This window comes from Carassius carassius, chromosome 38 (assembly GCF_963082965.1).
Source record: "Carassius carassius chromosome 38, fCarCar2.1, whole genome shotgun sequence".
In the NCBI taxonomy this organism is placed as follows: Eukaryota; Metazoa; Chordata; class Actinopteri; order Cypriniformes; family Cyprinidae; genus Carassius; species Carassius carassius.
In genome coordinates, this window is record NC_081792.1 from 9346173 (window position 1) to 9360685 (window position 14513).

The 14513-nt window shown below is 39.2% G+C and overlaps 2 protein-coding genes across 2 annotated transcripts in view; one reads left to right on the plus strand and one right to left on the minus strand.

Moving 5' to 3' along the window:
* Positions 1–14513, plus strand: part of LOC132119277 (calcium/calmodulin-dependent protein kinase type 1-like) — a 497060-nt gene that overhangs the window by 393475 nt on the left and 89072 nt on the right. The window lies entirely within an intron of this gene.
* LOC132119269 (dolichyl-diphosphooligosaccharide--protein glycosyltransferase subunit 1-like) lies at positions 1816–11336 on the minus strand. The gene is made up of 10 exons (XM_059529089.1): positions 10964–11336; positions 10177–10241; positions 8860–9166; positions 4841–5050; positions 4426–4618; positions 4237–4336; positions 4005–4143; positions 2823–2942; positions 2498–2743; positions 1816–2423 (listed from the first exon to the last, which is right to left on the minus strand). The coding sequence occupies exons 1-10, from the start codon at positions 11195–11197 to the stop codon at positions 2241–2243; spliced, it is 1797 nt and encodes a 598-aa protein (XP_059385072.1). The 5' UTR covers positions 11198–11336; the 3' UTR covers positions 1816–2240.

A 14513-nucleotide genomic window follows, 5' to 3' on the forward strand; every position in this document is an offset into this window, starting at 1 on the left:
GTATAATGTATTGCAGAACAAACGAATGATTCGTTATTATTCGACTCCTACGTAACGTCATTTCAAAAGCGTAATTCGAGTCGAATAAAAGAGGAAATAAAACCAAAATACTGTAGGTGGCGGTATGTGCTCATGTCTCCAGTCAGCCATTAGATCGAAGAAGAAGAAGAAGAACGACTGCTCAAACCCATACAGTAAAAGAAAAAAACCCATAGACATATAAATACCTAGACGCCTCATTGGCCGCTCGACCGCACGTCAACGTCGCCGCCATATTGGATCGGGCAACTCTCATAACTCTCACATCAGGACAGAAGAAAACATACCTGACTCATCTGCAGCTTGGGCATCTACAAACCGTCACACGATAATAAAAACAGATCTCGGGGTGTTATCTTTCATAGGTAAGACTCAACCGTTATTTCTCGATGTTTTTCGGTCATTTTTAACATTATGTTGACAGCTTAATTAACCGCTAGTGTCAGACTATTAATAATAGCGATATCGCTAACGTAGTTAGCAGTAAAAGCTGAGACTTTATAAAAATTCAAAGTTTAAATGAATTCTTATTTACGTTTATATCATAAACTAAATGGTGTTATGAGCACAACATGTACAGTGAGCACTTTGACTGTCTAGATTAGTGATGGAGCTAAAGCAAAGATTAAGTGGAAACACTTTAGAATCATGGTCCATTAATGTTAGTTAATCCATTAATTAACATGAACAAACAATGAACAGTACATGTATTACTGTATTTATTCATCTTTGTTAATTAAAATAGTTATTCATTGTTAGTTCATGCTAATTCAGTCTTGCCCTCACTAACATGGCGGACGCGTTGACGTATCGCAGCAACGGCTCAGAGCGGCCAATGAGGCGTCTAGTTATTTATATGTCTATGGTTTTCATAACGATGCATCGTACTATGGTGGTTAATCTGCGAGCTACGTCGTTGTACGGGAAACGCACCCCTGGTTGGTAACTGGGAGTTTTTTGAAAAAAGGGGTTTATTACACAGTAATTATACAGCTTTATATATATATATATATATATATATATATATATATATATATATAGAGAGAGAGAGAGAGAGAGAGAGAGAGAGAGAGAGGGATCTTCTGACACTGTAGCAGCAATATTTAAAAAGTAATAAAAATATTGTGGCTCATCTATTACATGCATAAACAACCAAAAGTTACACTGTAAAAGTACCAAATAAACTTTATGATCTGTTGTGTTGCAAAGTATTCAAGTGTCAATTTCTTACATCCCAAAACATTATTCATGCTTGCAGTTTTGCTTAGGAACAAGACACAGCACAGATATTTTATGTTTAATGGGAAAATGTTATTTATGGAAACAATGACAGTGATTATAGAAGCTTTTTTTTTTTTTAGTTAAGATGTCAAGTGTCTTATGGCCTGAAGTAGAAATTATATATATATATTTTTGGTAAAAAATAAAATAAATTCACATCACAGGTCTGGTTTCCCACCTTATTTATTCATGGACCGAAAACGTTTCACCATCAAAATTGGTCACATTTACCCTTGGCGTACAAAAATCTATCTCATTCATGCCATTTCACTGTAGAAATTAAATGCATCATTTACAAAAAAAAAAAAAAAAAAAAAAAAAAAAAAAAAAAAATCACAAGAAAACATGAAAAAACCCCAATTGAAAATTTACAACCATGAGAAAATCAGTGGCAACCATTTCAGCATCTGATGTCCCATAATCATGTTTAGGACAGGGCAGATCATTTTCTATTCTCTTCTAGTCTCTTGCTTTTTTTTGGGGGTGGGGGGTGGGGGGGGGTTAACAATAAGTGCAGATGTTTTTCAGGTGTCAGGTGAGCCAATTTCAATTCAAACCCAACTCCAAAACTGCAAATGAATATTAAAAGGAACCTGTCAGCTGGATTGTGTGAATGAAGACTGCATTAGACATTCAGAAACTTGAAACTAAAACAAACAAAAGAAAAAAGATTCTGCATCCGAGTACACACATAAAACCCTCTCCCAATCACACACATTCAGCAACACAAAACAACATGCACATCCCGCAAAAATCACTTTCACGTCCCACGAAGGCCCAAACATGATGTTCACAGAATGACACACATTGTTTGTGAGTGTACACTATTGGTCTGTCAGTCCAGTCTGAGTGCAGGAGACGGTTTCGGAGGGCAGGGACTGTTTCAAGGCCCACTGGAGACTGGATTTCTGATGTTTGACTTACAAGGCATCCAGAAGGCTATCGATGCGGCTGACAAACTCTTGCCTCTTGCCCGACAGGGCTTTATCAGAGTCGATGTAGGTGTCCTTCTTCACCTTCCCGGCCACCAGGCGCTCGGCCTCCTGAGAGGATCTGCTCACCAGATCCTTCAGCTGGCCGTCCAGCTTCTGGATCTCACCAACCTGCAGACGGAGAGACGGAAAACATTTAGAGCTCGCGGTGATATTTTGGGAACACGTTAAAAGCTATGCTTTACTTTTTCGGCCAGATCGGAGCCCTCTGCTTTGAGACGGGCTTGTAATGCACTGATGTCATTGGTGAGGGTGCGGTGCTCCGCCTCCAGGGTCTTGCGGCCGCTGTTCAGTGCTCCGTTATCGCGGGACTGCTTGTAGCGGTTCACAACCTCGTCCATGTGGCGGTACAGACCGAGACGCTTGTTCACCAGAGTCAGGACCTGCTCGGTGATGGAGGCCACCTTCATGCGCACCTCTGCTGCTGGATCCTAACGGAGGAAACAGACAGCTTCGTTCACAATGGGACACCTTCAGTCACTTCAACAACACGGTGTACTCCAGACGCACCTTTGTGATGGAGAAGTCGAGGCGCACGTAGATGATGACGGTGAAAAAGAGGATGTAGAACACTCCCACCACTAACAAAGGCTCCTGCAGCATCAGGATCTTGTTGAAGTTGTAGTGAACCTAACCAGAAAGACAGTTAATGCTCACTTTTGGGGTTACGCAGTTGGTTCCCTTTTTGAACAAGCACGCTTTCGCTGACTTTGCATGTTTGGCACTTTGTAACAACTTTACGTGCACTTCAGATCCACTGGAAAAATCTGAGCTACTGAGCAAATGCACCCATACTGCATTAAAATGTTTGTATATTCAAAATATTTAGTTGGTAAGAAAAACTATTTAAAATAATGTACAGCTGGTTCCAACTACATGCAAATGGTGTGTAAACATCAGTTTCGTTTTTTTTTTGACAAACTAAGGTTAAATGCACAACCATAATAATATTTCACAAGTTCAACTTTGGGTAAAACGCAGTGCTCATCACTTATCACTTTTTTTACCCAGCTGTCCATTTAATTGAGGGGTGGCGGGACAAATACCACACCGACCAACCATTGTATGTGTACAATGACTGATCAATAATGGAGAAGTTGCTGGTTACTGCTTATTAATAATCAGTAATGCTCTTCAAAATGAGATGCTAGTAATACATAACTGCCGTGAATATTACAAATCATAGCAAAAAAAAGCTACTCGGCTGGAAAAACCCTGTGCCACCAACACATTCTCAAGTGCCACCAACTTGCAATTTTCAGAAGTGCATCTGGCATTTTGTTAAGCTGGCTAAAAATGCTTTAAATGAACACACTTTTATTTTTATATTTTTTTGCAATACACTGGAGCCAAACCTGAGAAGGGATTCCAGAAGATTCCACAGCATTCCTGGACACATAACTTACATAGTAAGTCACACTAATTGTGAGTGTGCACATGCTTCCGATTTACGAATGACTGTAATTCATTAACTATGAAATCTGGTGTTTTCCGAAGCATTTGTGATTCCGGAGAACAGTTTTCGGGAAGGAAAACTTCCTTGAACTTTTGCCATCTGGCCGGGGCTTCAGAGCTGCAAATACCAGGACAGTCAGGCACAAGAACAGCTTCTTCCCCCAGGCAATCTACCGCATGAACAGTTAAATGTTCCCCACTTTCAGGTGCGAGGTTTCTGTTCAAGTCTTATCTTACCACAACATCCTGAATGTGCTGCTCCACCAGATTGTTCTTGGTGGCCACCAGCACAGGCCTGCCGAAGGTGTCCAGGTAAGTGTAATGCAGCTCGTCCTGACTGCGGCTGATGGGGTAGGGAGTGTCCACCTGGATATTTCTGGGGAGAACAAGAGTACCATTAAATCATCACTTCAAACCTGATGAATCTGATTGTGAGATATGCTCATGCTAAAGCATATCAGATGCTGACCTGGCTCCTTCAGGAAGGATCAGTTTCACAGTCAGCTGGTCAATAACCTGGTCATCATAGATATGATCCACCAGACGCATTTTCAGGGCATACTGATCTCCTAAAGGACAAAAAGGATGCATGCCATTATAAAGGGTTTAATTTAATAGGAAATGTTTTGAATCTGTTAACCTGATACCAGACACCCACCGAGATTGTAGAGATATTCATAGCTGGGAAGATTATAACCAATGATGTAATGCGTTTTCCAGCCACCGAACAGCGGGAAACGGGGACGGATTTCAACCTCTACGGAATCATCTAGAACTTGGAGGTGAGAGGTGGAGATGTTCCCGATCTCATCGCGGTAATACACGTCCTGAGCAGAGGCCGGGAGGATGGTCTGCAGGAAGACACAATGAGAGTTTCTTCTACTTAATCTGCTTTAAAGCTTCATTTAAGCTTCATGTGATGGAAAATAATTTAATAATAATAATAGCTCTGACCAAAATGGAATTGTTTAGAGTCGGCTACTGGGACGCCACCTTCAGATGAGCGAGTATGTTTGACCAGCTGTCATTTTGCATTTTAAAGAATGAATACAATTAAGAGAGAGTTAGGACACCTTGAAAGATTTGACTGATGAGATACCGCTGTCAGACTGTCTCTGGTAATCGTAGCGTGAGAAAGGCCCCTTCAGGTGAGCACCGGTGTGTCTCAGGTCGATGGTTTCCTCCACAGCGATGTTGCCCCAGTGAGAAACCTCGATGGTGCGAGTGATGCTGCTGATGGTGAGGAACGGTGTGTTGTTCTCATAGTGGATCTTCATCTCATCCTACAAACCAGCGGTTTTCAAAATGTTACACACTGCCATTTAAAAATGAGGTCAGTAAGATTTTTTTTTCTTTTGAAAAAGTTAATTCAGAATAAAAATGAAAGCATTAAATTGGTCAAAAGTAGTAATCGACCGATGTTGTTTTTTGACAGCCGAAACCGATATCATGGAAAGCAGGGGGGACAATAGCCGATATATATATATATATTTTTTTTTTATTAATTTTAATATTTAAGAAATTAAACAAATACACTTGTAAAATAAACATACCTTAGATGACAAAGTATTTTTCACAAATAAACATTTAATAAAACTATAATTAAAAAGGACTATAAGTCGTACCTAAGTATAAGTCGCATCAGTCCAAAAATACGTCATGACGAGGAAAAAAAACAAGTCGCACTGGACTATAGCCTCTTTCACACAGTAATACCAGTAAATTGCCGTAAAATTACCGGAACGACTTTACCAGTAAATTAAAAAATGCGCTGTCAACGACATTCCGTCATCCATTCCAAAATACCGGTAAATTATGTGACGTCATTAATCTCTAAACAGCTGCGCTTGTATTTTTAAACACGGAGGGTAATACGTGTTCAGTATTTCTGTTGATGGTTTCATTTTTGTTTCAAACTTTAGTATTCATGCAACTGCTTTTGTTACAGAGACATCGTAATAGACGACTGGTTTAAATAATTATACTCACCATTAATAAAACACCTGATGCTGTAGGGAGCTGACAATTTAGTGAAATTCGTCTTGAAAGGATTAATAGCCCAATGAAGTTGCGATTGTAAATTGCTGTCTGTAAGACGCGCGACATCGCAGGAAAGGTGCGTTCACAAATATAGACTATATCCTGATCCAAATTAATATCAAATAGTCTATCAGCGCAGATAAACAGTTCTGCGTTCAAAAAATATTTTGCAAAGTACCGGAAAAAAGTAATTACCATGAATGTGACAGAGGGAAATGGTAAAAATATATTTGAATTATTTACTAATAAACTAGTGTTTTCTGAGTCTGTGTCCCAAGGATGAAGTTGCCTGACTTGTCATCTCCTTATTAGACGCGCCTTCTATACGGATTATGATTGTAATGAAAGTTTTTTTGTTTGTTTGTTTTTTATTATTTCGTTAAATAGTAATTTAAAGCTTTCTACAGATATATTTATCATGTCTGTGAGGCATGTATTCGCTGAGTTTCGGTTTATTTTTGTAAGCGCTCCTGTTCAAGACGAGACGGCAGAAAGCATGTTTATTTTCTTTATTTTATATTATTATCTCGCTGGCACCCATGTGTCCCAAAAAAGCGTGCTTTATCTTGCACTTTCCGCACAAAATATTCGATATAGTGTACATTTATATGGGTTTAACGTTAAAACATCGTTACATGCTTGAACTGTTTTATATCTTTAGATTTTATTTTAGACAATTCGTGATGATTTGAGAAGGCTAAACTGATCAAACATAGGCTATGATCAACTCTCCCTCTCTGTGCTGGCCGCTTGTTACTTTAAAAACAAAACCTATAGGCCTGTTTAACGATCAAAAACTGCTCCAAACATACAAAACTGAACTATTTTAATAGCTGAAACAGTACAAGCTGTTTTGGGAGTATAGGGAAAAAAGACGGGCTGAACATCTTCAAGTGAGTTGCGGGGCAAACCGAAAGTTGATGCCGAATGTCCAGCACTCTTCTTCACTGCTCCGACTTCTCGTTTGTACCCTATGTGTTTTTCCCTAAGTACAAACTAAAATAAGTTGTAAAACTTAAAGTTTTTATTTTTTTTTATTGTGTTCGGCATGGTGGGTCGTGTGTTGAGATCCACTGGTTTAGAGCTACAGGATTTGTGGAGTAGCAGGATCCTCAAATAGATCGAAAAAAACTCATAATAGGAACAAGAAATACTTCCACTACTACTTCGTTTGCGATGGTCGTTTATTTTTTAGATATTAAGACGCAATGTTTTCAGTTTATTGATGACCTGACTTTGTCCTGTGAATGCATTGCTCTTGGAAACAGTTAACAGTTATTTTATCATACGTCACTGCATCACTAACAGTTCCTCTCAGATGACGACAAATTTCTTCATCCGCCCGGATAAGGAGAAGCGCTTTAATTTCACTGTCGCTTCAGTTGTTTGACATTTATTTAATTTTCTTAAACGGAGCGTGAATGCACATTGTTATGATTGGCCCGGAGTAGACGTCTTACGTCACCGCATTCTGAACTCGTACGTGCTCATACCGGTAATTTTCCTTCCGTGTTCACACAGAGCAGAATTCCGGCAATTTACTGGTAATGTTACAACTTCTCAAACTGGTAAATTGCCGGAACGAATTTACCGGTATTTTTTAAAAGATCCTGTTCACACATGATCTCTTTACGGCAATTTACCGGTAATTTTCCAGAAAAGTCTGTATGTGTGAAAGGGCTTTATATGTCACATTTATTTAGAACCAAGGACCAAGAGAAAACATTACCGTCTAGAGCCGCGAGAGGGCGCTCTATGTTTTCAGTGTAGGCTACAGGAGCACTGAGCAGCATAGAGCGCCCTCTCGCGGCTGGAGACAGTAATGTTTTCTATTGGTTCATTTCTCTCGGTTCATGTCAAATTAAGTTTGATAAATAAGTCGCACCTGACTATAAGTCGCAGGACCAGCCAAACTATGAAAAAAAAGTGCGGCTTATAGTCTGGAAAATACGGTAAACACTAACTAACAGGGCACTCAGTATTCTGGGAAGTTTGTGTGCATTGGGAATCATATTTTCCAAATAAAGCCAGAGTAACACTCATTTTAACATACAGCACACAGAAAAGATTAAATGAATATGACAGCGGGCAAATGCATGAAGCACAGCATAATTTGAAATCACAAGTTTATAGTTTAAAGCATTAAATTCACTCAGACCGACCGTCACACAGAGAACACACGATCATGCTGGACAAAAGTGCAGACTTCACAAGATCTCACAGCTGGATTCAACTACGATTGCAAGGTTTGTGAAATTAAATGTTCATTAGCAATTCAAAGGTTTGTTTAAATGATATAAATGCATATTTGCTTAATGCTGACTGCAAACAAGAAAATATTATAATGTTTCCCTTTCTATTACTAATAATATAAAAGCAATCGTTATAATACTTTTTGCATACATTAATTCCTTTGGTCAACCGTTCTGATTATTAGACAGACTTCTATCCGTATTAGAACGATAGTAAACGAGAGAGTGTGAGCACTGTGTTCACTCAGGGGCTGCCTTTCTCAGCGCCGTCAAAATAAAAGGCCTGCTTCAAACACATCGGCGCAATATTGTGAAACAGAAAAACTTATCAGCTGATGCAGATATTTGAAAAATGCCAAATATCGGCCGATATATCGGTCAGCCACTAGTCAAAAGTGACAGTAAAAGATATTAATGTGACAAAAAATTATATTTAAAATAAATGCTGTTCTTTCAAACTTCCAATTAAAGAAAAAAAGTTTGTTTGTTTTTCGCAAAAAGATTAAGCAGCAATTATAAATGTTTCTTGAGCAGTAACATAGCATATAAGAATGATTTCAGAAGGATCATGTGACACTTAAGACTGAAATGATGCTGAAAATTCAGCTTTGATCACAGAAATTATTTAAATAATAATAATAATAATATTAATTGATTCATTAAAGAGCTTTGGTGAGCAGAAGAGAAATCTATGACTGACCCCAAACATTCTGTAAATGATTTCCATAATTACCAGGTAATGATAATATTATCATCATGTAAACATACAGTACAACACAGTGGTTATTATGGTCATTCACCTGGCTGAAGGGAGGAACGTCTTTGAACGGTCCATATTCGATTGACTCCTCGCTCTTGGTGGGGTTGCCCAGCTTGGTGTAGCTCTCCACGGTTTTGGAGGCCAGGCGGACGCGGGTGATCTGGGAGCGGGTGGGGTACGGGGAGTACAGGTAGTGGTTCCCCTGGAAGACCACCAGCTGTTGCTCGGCCTGCGTGATGTGAGAGGGGAAGGGTTTCAGCACGTGACTGAACACGGTCTCAACCTTCACCCGCAGCTTAGCACCCGGAGCGAGAGACGACGGTAACTGTGCCTCGAAGAATTTACCCCTGCAGAAAGGGACCACAAAAACGTTGAGCTGTAAATAATATATGCACACATAAACACCTCCAAGCAAAAGAAAACAGCAACACACAATGCTTTATCTGATGCCTACAGACCACTGCATGATTAATCACTTTTTTATCGTTATTGTGATCTCAAAGGGTCATATCCCCCAATCAGAGCGGCTCTCTTAAATACACGCATTTGATGCACAGTGTTTTACTTAATCTTCTCAACCTGGCAACCACGTGCACTTGCTCTCTCTGCACTTGAGGGGGGGAAAAAAGAAAAGAAAAACATGCATGTTGAAAACATTTGAAAGTTTAGTGGTCTCCATTGCAATATTCTGCTCAAATTAAAGCTAAACACAGCAGTTTGTGCTTATTCTAGAAGCCACTTGTGCTATTTGAAAAAAATAAAAATAGTGTGCACTGGAAATCACTTTTTCCTCGGATAAAGACCAGGCAATGTTAATTTTACATATAGTGTGTACAGTGAAGTGTGAAGTGTGAAGTGACATTCAGCCAAGTACGGTGACCCATACTCAGAATTTGTGCTCTGCATTTAACCCATCCGAAATGCACACACACAGAGCAGTGAACACACACACACACTGTGAGCACACACCCGGAGCAGTGGGCAGCCATTTATGCTGCGGCGCCCAGGGAGCAGTTGGGGGTTCGATGCCTTGCTCAAGGGCACCTAAGTCGTGGTATTGAAGGTGGAGAGAGAACTGTACATGCACTCCCCCCACCCACAATTCCTGCCGGCCCGGGACTCGAACTCACAACCTTTCGATTGGGAGTCCGACTCTCTAACCATTAGGCCACGACTTCCCCGTGAACATGATAAGACCAAAAGAAAAACTAGAAACTGGTGCATAGTTTGAAGTTGATCGCTCATTTGTGTCCAGAGATAGCACTTATTCAAATATATATATATATATATATATATATATATATATATTTTTTTTTTTTTTTTGTCACACTGAACAGTCTAACACTACTAGTTTTACCTTTGGCCGTGAAGAGTTGTCTCTTTCAGCTCCAGGCTTTCGTCCTCCTCTTCCTCCCCCTTTACCTGGTGAAGATAAAAACTTGCCTTAAAACCAGAACAACTTAACATGCATCCTAATGTAAGAAAAACAGGGCAAATCCATCCATAACCCTAAATCCAAGCCCTTTGTCTACAGGTCAATGTCAGCTGCCTGCAAATGAGCGCTTGATGTGTGGATCCAGTGCCTGTCAAAAACTGATTATGCACACTTTTAAACACGAGAAACCAATGCTTTAATTAAACCAAGAAACCAAGTGACTCTGGACAGTACTGCAGTAGAGAGAGAGAGCACGGAAGTGAGCTGTGCATCCACAGCTTACGTGTCACGCTGGCCCTGACAGAGCAAAGCGGAAGTGCACTCAACACTCACTGCTAATGCCAACTACTACATTAAAAACACCCCAATAACGCTAAGTGCATCATATTATAATTCATTTAAAATACTGATTTGAACCAGCATTACATCTTAACTACGCTGATTAAGTGTTCGTCAAAAAACTGCAAATTTAGCAGAATTATTTGGCTAGGTCAGGTTACCGGTTGCACTAACCATTGTGTCTGTGCTAAAAAAAATACAGTTAAAAAATAATGCATCATAAATAAATGAGCACAAACTAATCCGAATGAGTTAGTTGTGCACGGGAAATGTAACAGCACGATGTAAAACAGAGTCCTTCAGTCGTGATAGCTAGTTAGCTTTGTCTACAGGTCAAAGTCGCAATGGATTTCATATTTAATTGACTCACGGATGCACCGATGAAGGCGAGGTGCGGCGCGAGCTCGGCTTCCAGCGCGAGCGTCAAGCTACTGACGCGCGCGGCTCCGTGGTTCGCGAGCTGGATCTCCGCCGTGATCTTCGCGAGGTGCGAGCTCAGGTCCAGCGTGCGCTTCACGTCCTCATTCACCAGCCCGTCCGCGCACACCGACGCGCAGAAAACACAAGACACCAGCACGAAACCCACCGCACAGCCGCTCCACATGGTCTTGTCTGTATATGTTGTGTTTTGGAGGTCACTGAATGCAATTAGGTCTGTCTAACGAACGTGTTTGCGCGTACAGTGAGGCCTCGCGCTGCAGAAGCTGCTCCTGAAAGATGACGCTTCATTCATTCCCTCCGGCGTGACGTCACCAACAGGGCGGAACGACTGAACCATAGAAGTTTATAGATAGATGCCTCATTAGCGACTGTTTCTATGGGCGTTATACACATGAGGAATCTACCTATAGAAATATCTATGGATTGAGCCTATATTTCAAAGGAATAAGTACATGGATACTTGCTATGATAAAACTCAAAAAGTTTGTGGAGTAAACGGGGATAAAATGTAATTACACCCAGCAAGAATGCAAACTGATAAAAAGTTACACATCGTGTTACAAAATATTTATATTTCAAATAAATGTTGTAGTTTTGATCTTTAGTCATCCAAAAAAAGCAAGTTTCCATAAACAATTAAAGCAGCACAACTGTTTTCAACATTGATAATAACAGTGTTGGGAATTCAATTTAAATTCAATTAGATAAGCTGCAGTGCTTTACAACTATAGGACAGGAATTAAATAAATGCATCACTGTATCTAAACCAACAACATGTTTATTAGATCCTGTACCCATTAAATTACTGAAAGAGTTGTTACCTGTAGCCGAAGAACCGCTTCTCAATATTATTAACTCGTCTTTATCTTTAGGTCACGTCCCAAAACCATTCAAGCTGGCGGTTATTAGCCTCCTATTAAGAAACCACAGCTAGATCCTAGTGAACTGGCAAATTATAGGCCCATTTCAAATCTTCCGTTTATGTCTACAGTTTTATAAAAAGGTCTGCTAAATTGTGCTCCTTCCTGCAAAAAAATAAAAACAAAAATAATAATAATAATTATCAGTATGAAGAATTTCAGTCAGGTTTCAGGCCCCACCATAGCACAGAAACTGCACTTGTTAAAATTACAAATGACCTGCTTCTTGCATCAGATCAAGGCTGCATCTCATTGCTAGTTTTACTTGATCTTAGTGCTGTGTTCGACACCATAGATCATGGCATACTCATGGATCGATTACAAAACTATACAGGTATTCAAGGGCAGGCTCTAAGATGGTTTAGATCCTACCTGTCCGAACGCTTGTTTATTTAAATGGGGAGTCATCTCATGTGTCATCTCATGGAGTGCCACAAGGATCTGTCCTAGGTCCTCTGCTATTTTCAATATACATGTTGCCCCTTGGTAATATTATTAGAAAATACGGGATTAGTTTCCACTGTTAGGCTGATGATACTCATATATATAAGTATATATATATATATATATATATATAGCTATATAGCTATATATCTCAACGAGACCAGATGAAACTTCTAAATTATCTAAGCTAACAGAGTGTGTTAAAAATGTAAAAGATTGGATGACCAATAATTTTCTCCTATTAAATTCAGATAAGACAGAGATATTAATTATTGGACCAAAAAAACTGTACAAAGAATCTCGTTGACTACAGTTTGCAACTAGACGGATGTACTGTTACTTCCTCTACAGTCAGAAATCTGGGTGTTATATTAGACAGCAACTTGTCTTTTGAAAACCATATTTCCCATGTTACAAAAACTGCATTCTTTCATTTTAGAAACATTGCCAAGCTATGAAACATGTTATCTGTTTCGGATGCAGGTTCATGCATTTATGACCTCTAGACTGGACTATTGTAATGCACTTCTTGGTGGTTGTCCTGCATCTTCAATAACTTAAGGCAGTCCAAAATGCAGCAGCTAGAGTCCTTACCAGGTCAAGAAAATATGATCACATTACCTCAATTTTACAGTCTCTGCACTGGCTACCTATTAAGTTCCGTATCAGTTACAAATTATCATTACTTACCTATAAGGCCCTAAATGGTTTAGCTCCTGCGTACCTAACTAGCCTTATACCACGTTACAATCCATCACGCTCCCTAAGGTCACAAAACGCTGGACTTTTGGTAGTTCCTAGGATAGCAAAGTCCACTAAAGGTGGTAGAACTTTTTCACATTTGGCTCCCAAACTCTGGAATAGCCTTCCTGATAATGTTCGGGGTTCAGACACACTCTCTCTGTTTAAATCTAGATTAAAAACGCATCTCTTTCGCCAAGCATTCAAACAATGCATCTCATAATTTTGGACTGCAGTTATATCTGAACAAATTCACATTAATATTCTTTAGCTTGGGTTGAACTAATTAATTTTACTTGGTTGGAACAGCAGCTATGCTTATTATGCCTCTATTTGTTTCTCTGTTTTGCCACAGATAGGATTTAAACAAGCTCCAGTCTGGATCCAGAACAACTGAGAAGAGATGAAGCTGGCCCCTCAGAGGACCCCAGATGATGCTAACCTAGAAACAACATACAGAACTAACAAATATTATTACAAGTGTGATTGCATAATTGCTGTTAATAGTGTTCATCGTCTGGTTGACTATGTCTTGTATAAATTTTTATCACCACTGATAAGCTACTACTAAATATTGTAGCAACTTTACTGTCTGTAAAGTTGCTTTGCAATCATTTATATCGTAAAAAGTGCTATACAAATAAACTTGAATTGAATTTATCAGCGTTGGGAAGTAACTACTGTAATTAAGAGTAATGGAATTATGTAATTTAAATACAAAATTAAAGTAACAGTAATCTGTTACAGTCAGTTATAAATAACAATCTGTTACTTTTTTAAGAATTACAAAGGGGGTTATATCTGAATATTTTCACACACATGCACAGATTTGATTGATTTCCTTCCTAAATTGCACTCACTGATCTAAAATATGAGTATATATACAGGTGGTGGTCATATAATTAGAATATCATCAAAAAGTTGATTTCAATAATTCCATTCAAAAACTGAAACTTGTATATTATATTCATTCATTACAAACAAACTAATATTTTTCAAATGTTTATTTCTTTTAATTTCAATGATTATAACTGACAACTAAGGAAAATCCCAAATTCAGTAAATCAGAAAATTTGAATTTAACTTAAGACCAATACAGAGAGATGATTTTTAGAAATCTTGGCCAACTGAAAAGTATGAACATGAACAGTATGCGCATGTACAGCACTCAATACTTAGTTGGGGCTCCTTTTGCCTGAATTACTGCAGTAATGCGGCGTGGCATGGAGTCGATCAGTCTGTGGCACTGTTCAGGTGTTATGAGAGCCCAGGTTGCTCTGATAGTGGCCTTCAGCTCTTCTGCATTCTTGAGTCTGACATATCGCATCTTCCTTTTCACAATACCCCATAGATTTTCTCTAAGGTCAAGTGAGT

Coding starts and splice junctions, on each gene's coding strand:
- LOC132119269 (XM_059529089.1), bottom strand. CDS start 11,197: ATGTGGAGCGGCTGTGCGGTGGGTTTCGTGCTGGTGTCTTGTGTTTTC. Junction 4,619..4,840: donor CATCAGTCAAATCTTTCAAG/GTGTCCTAACTC, acceptor GTCTTCCTGCAG/ACCATCCTCCCGGCCTCTGC. Junction 4,144..4,236: donor ATCCTTCCTGAAGGAGCCAG/GTCAGCATCTGA, acceptor TGTTCTCCCCAG/AAATATCCAGGTGGACACTC.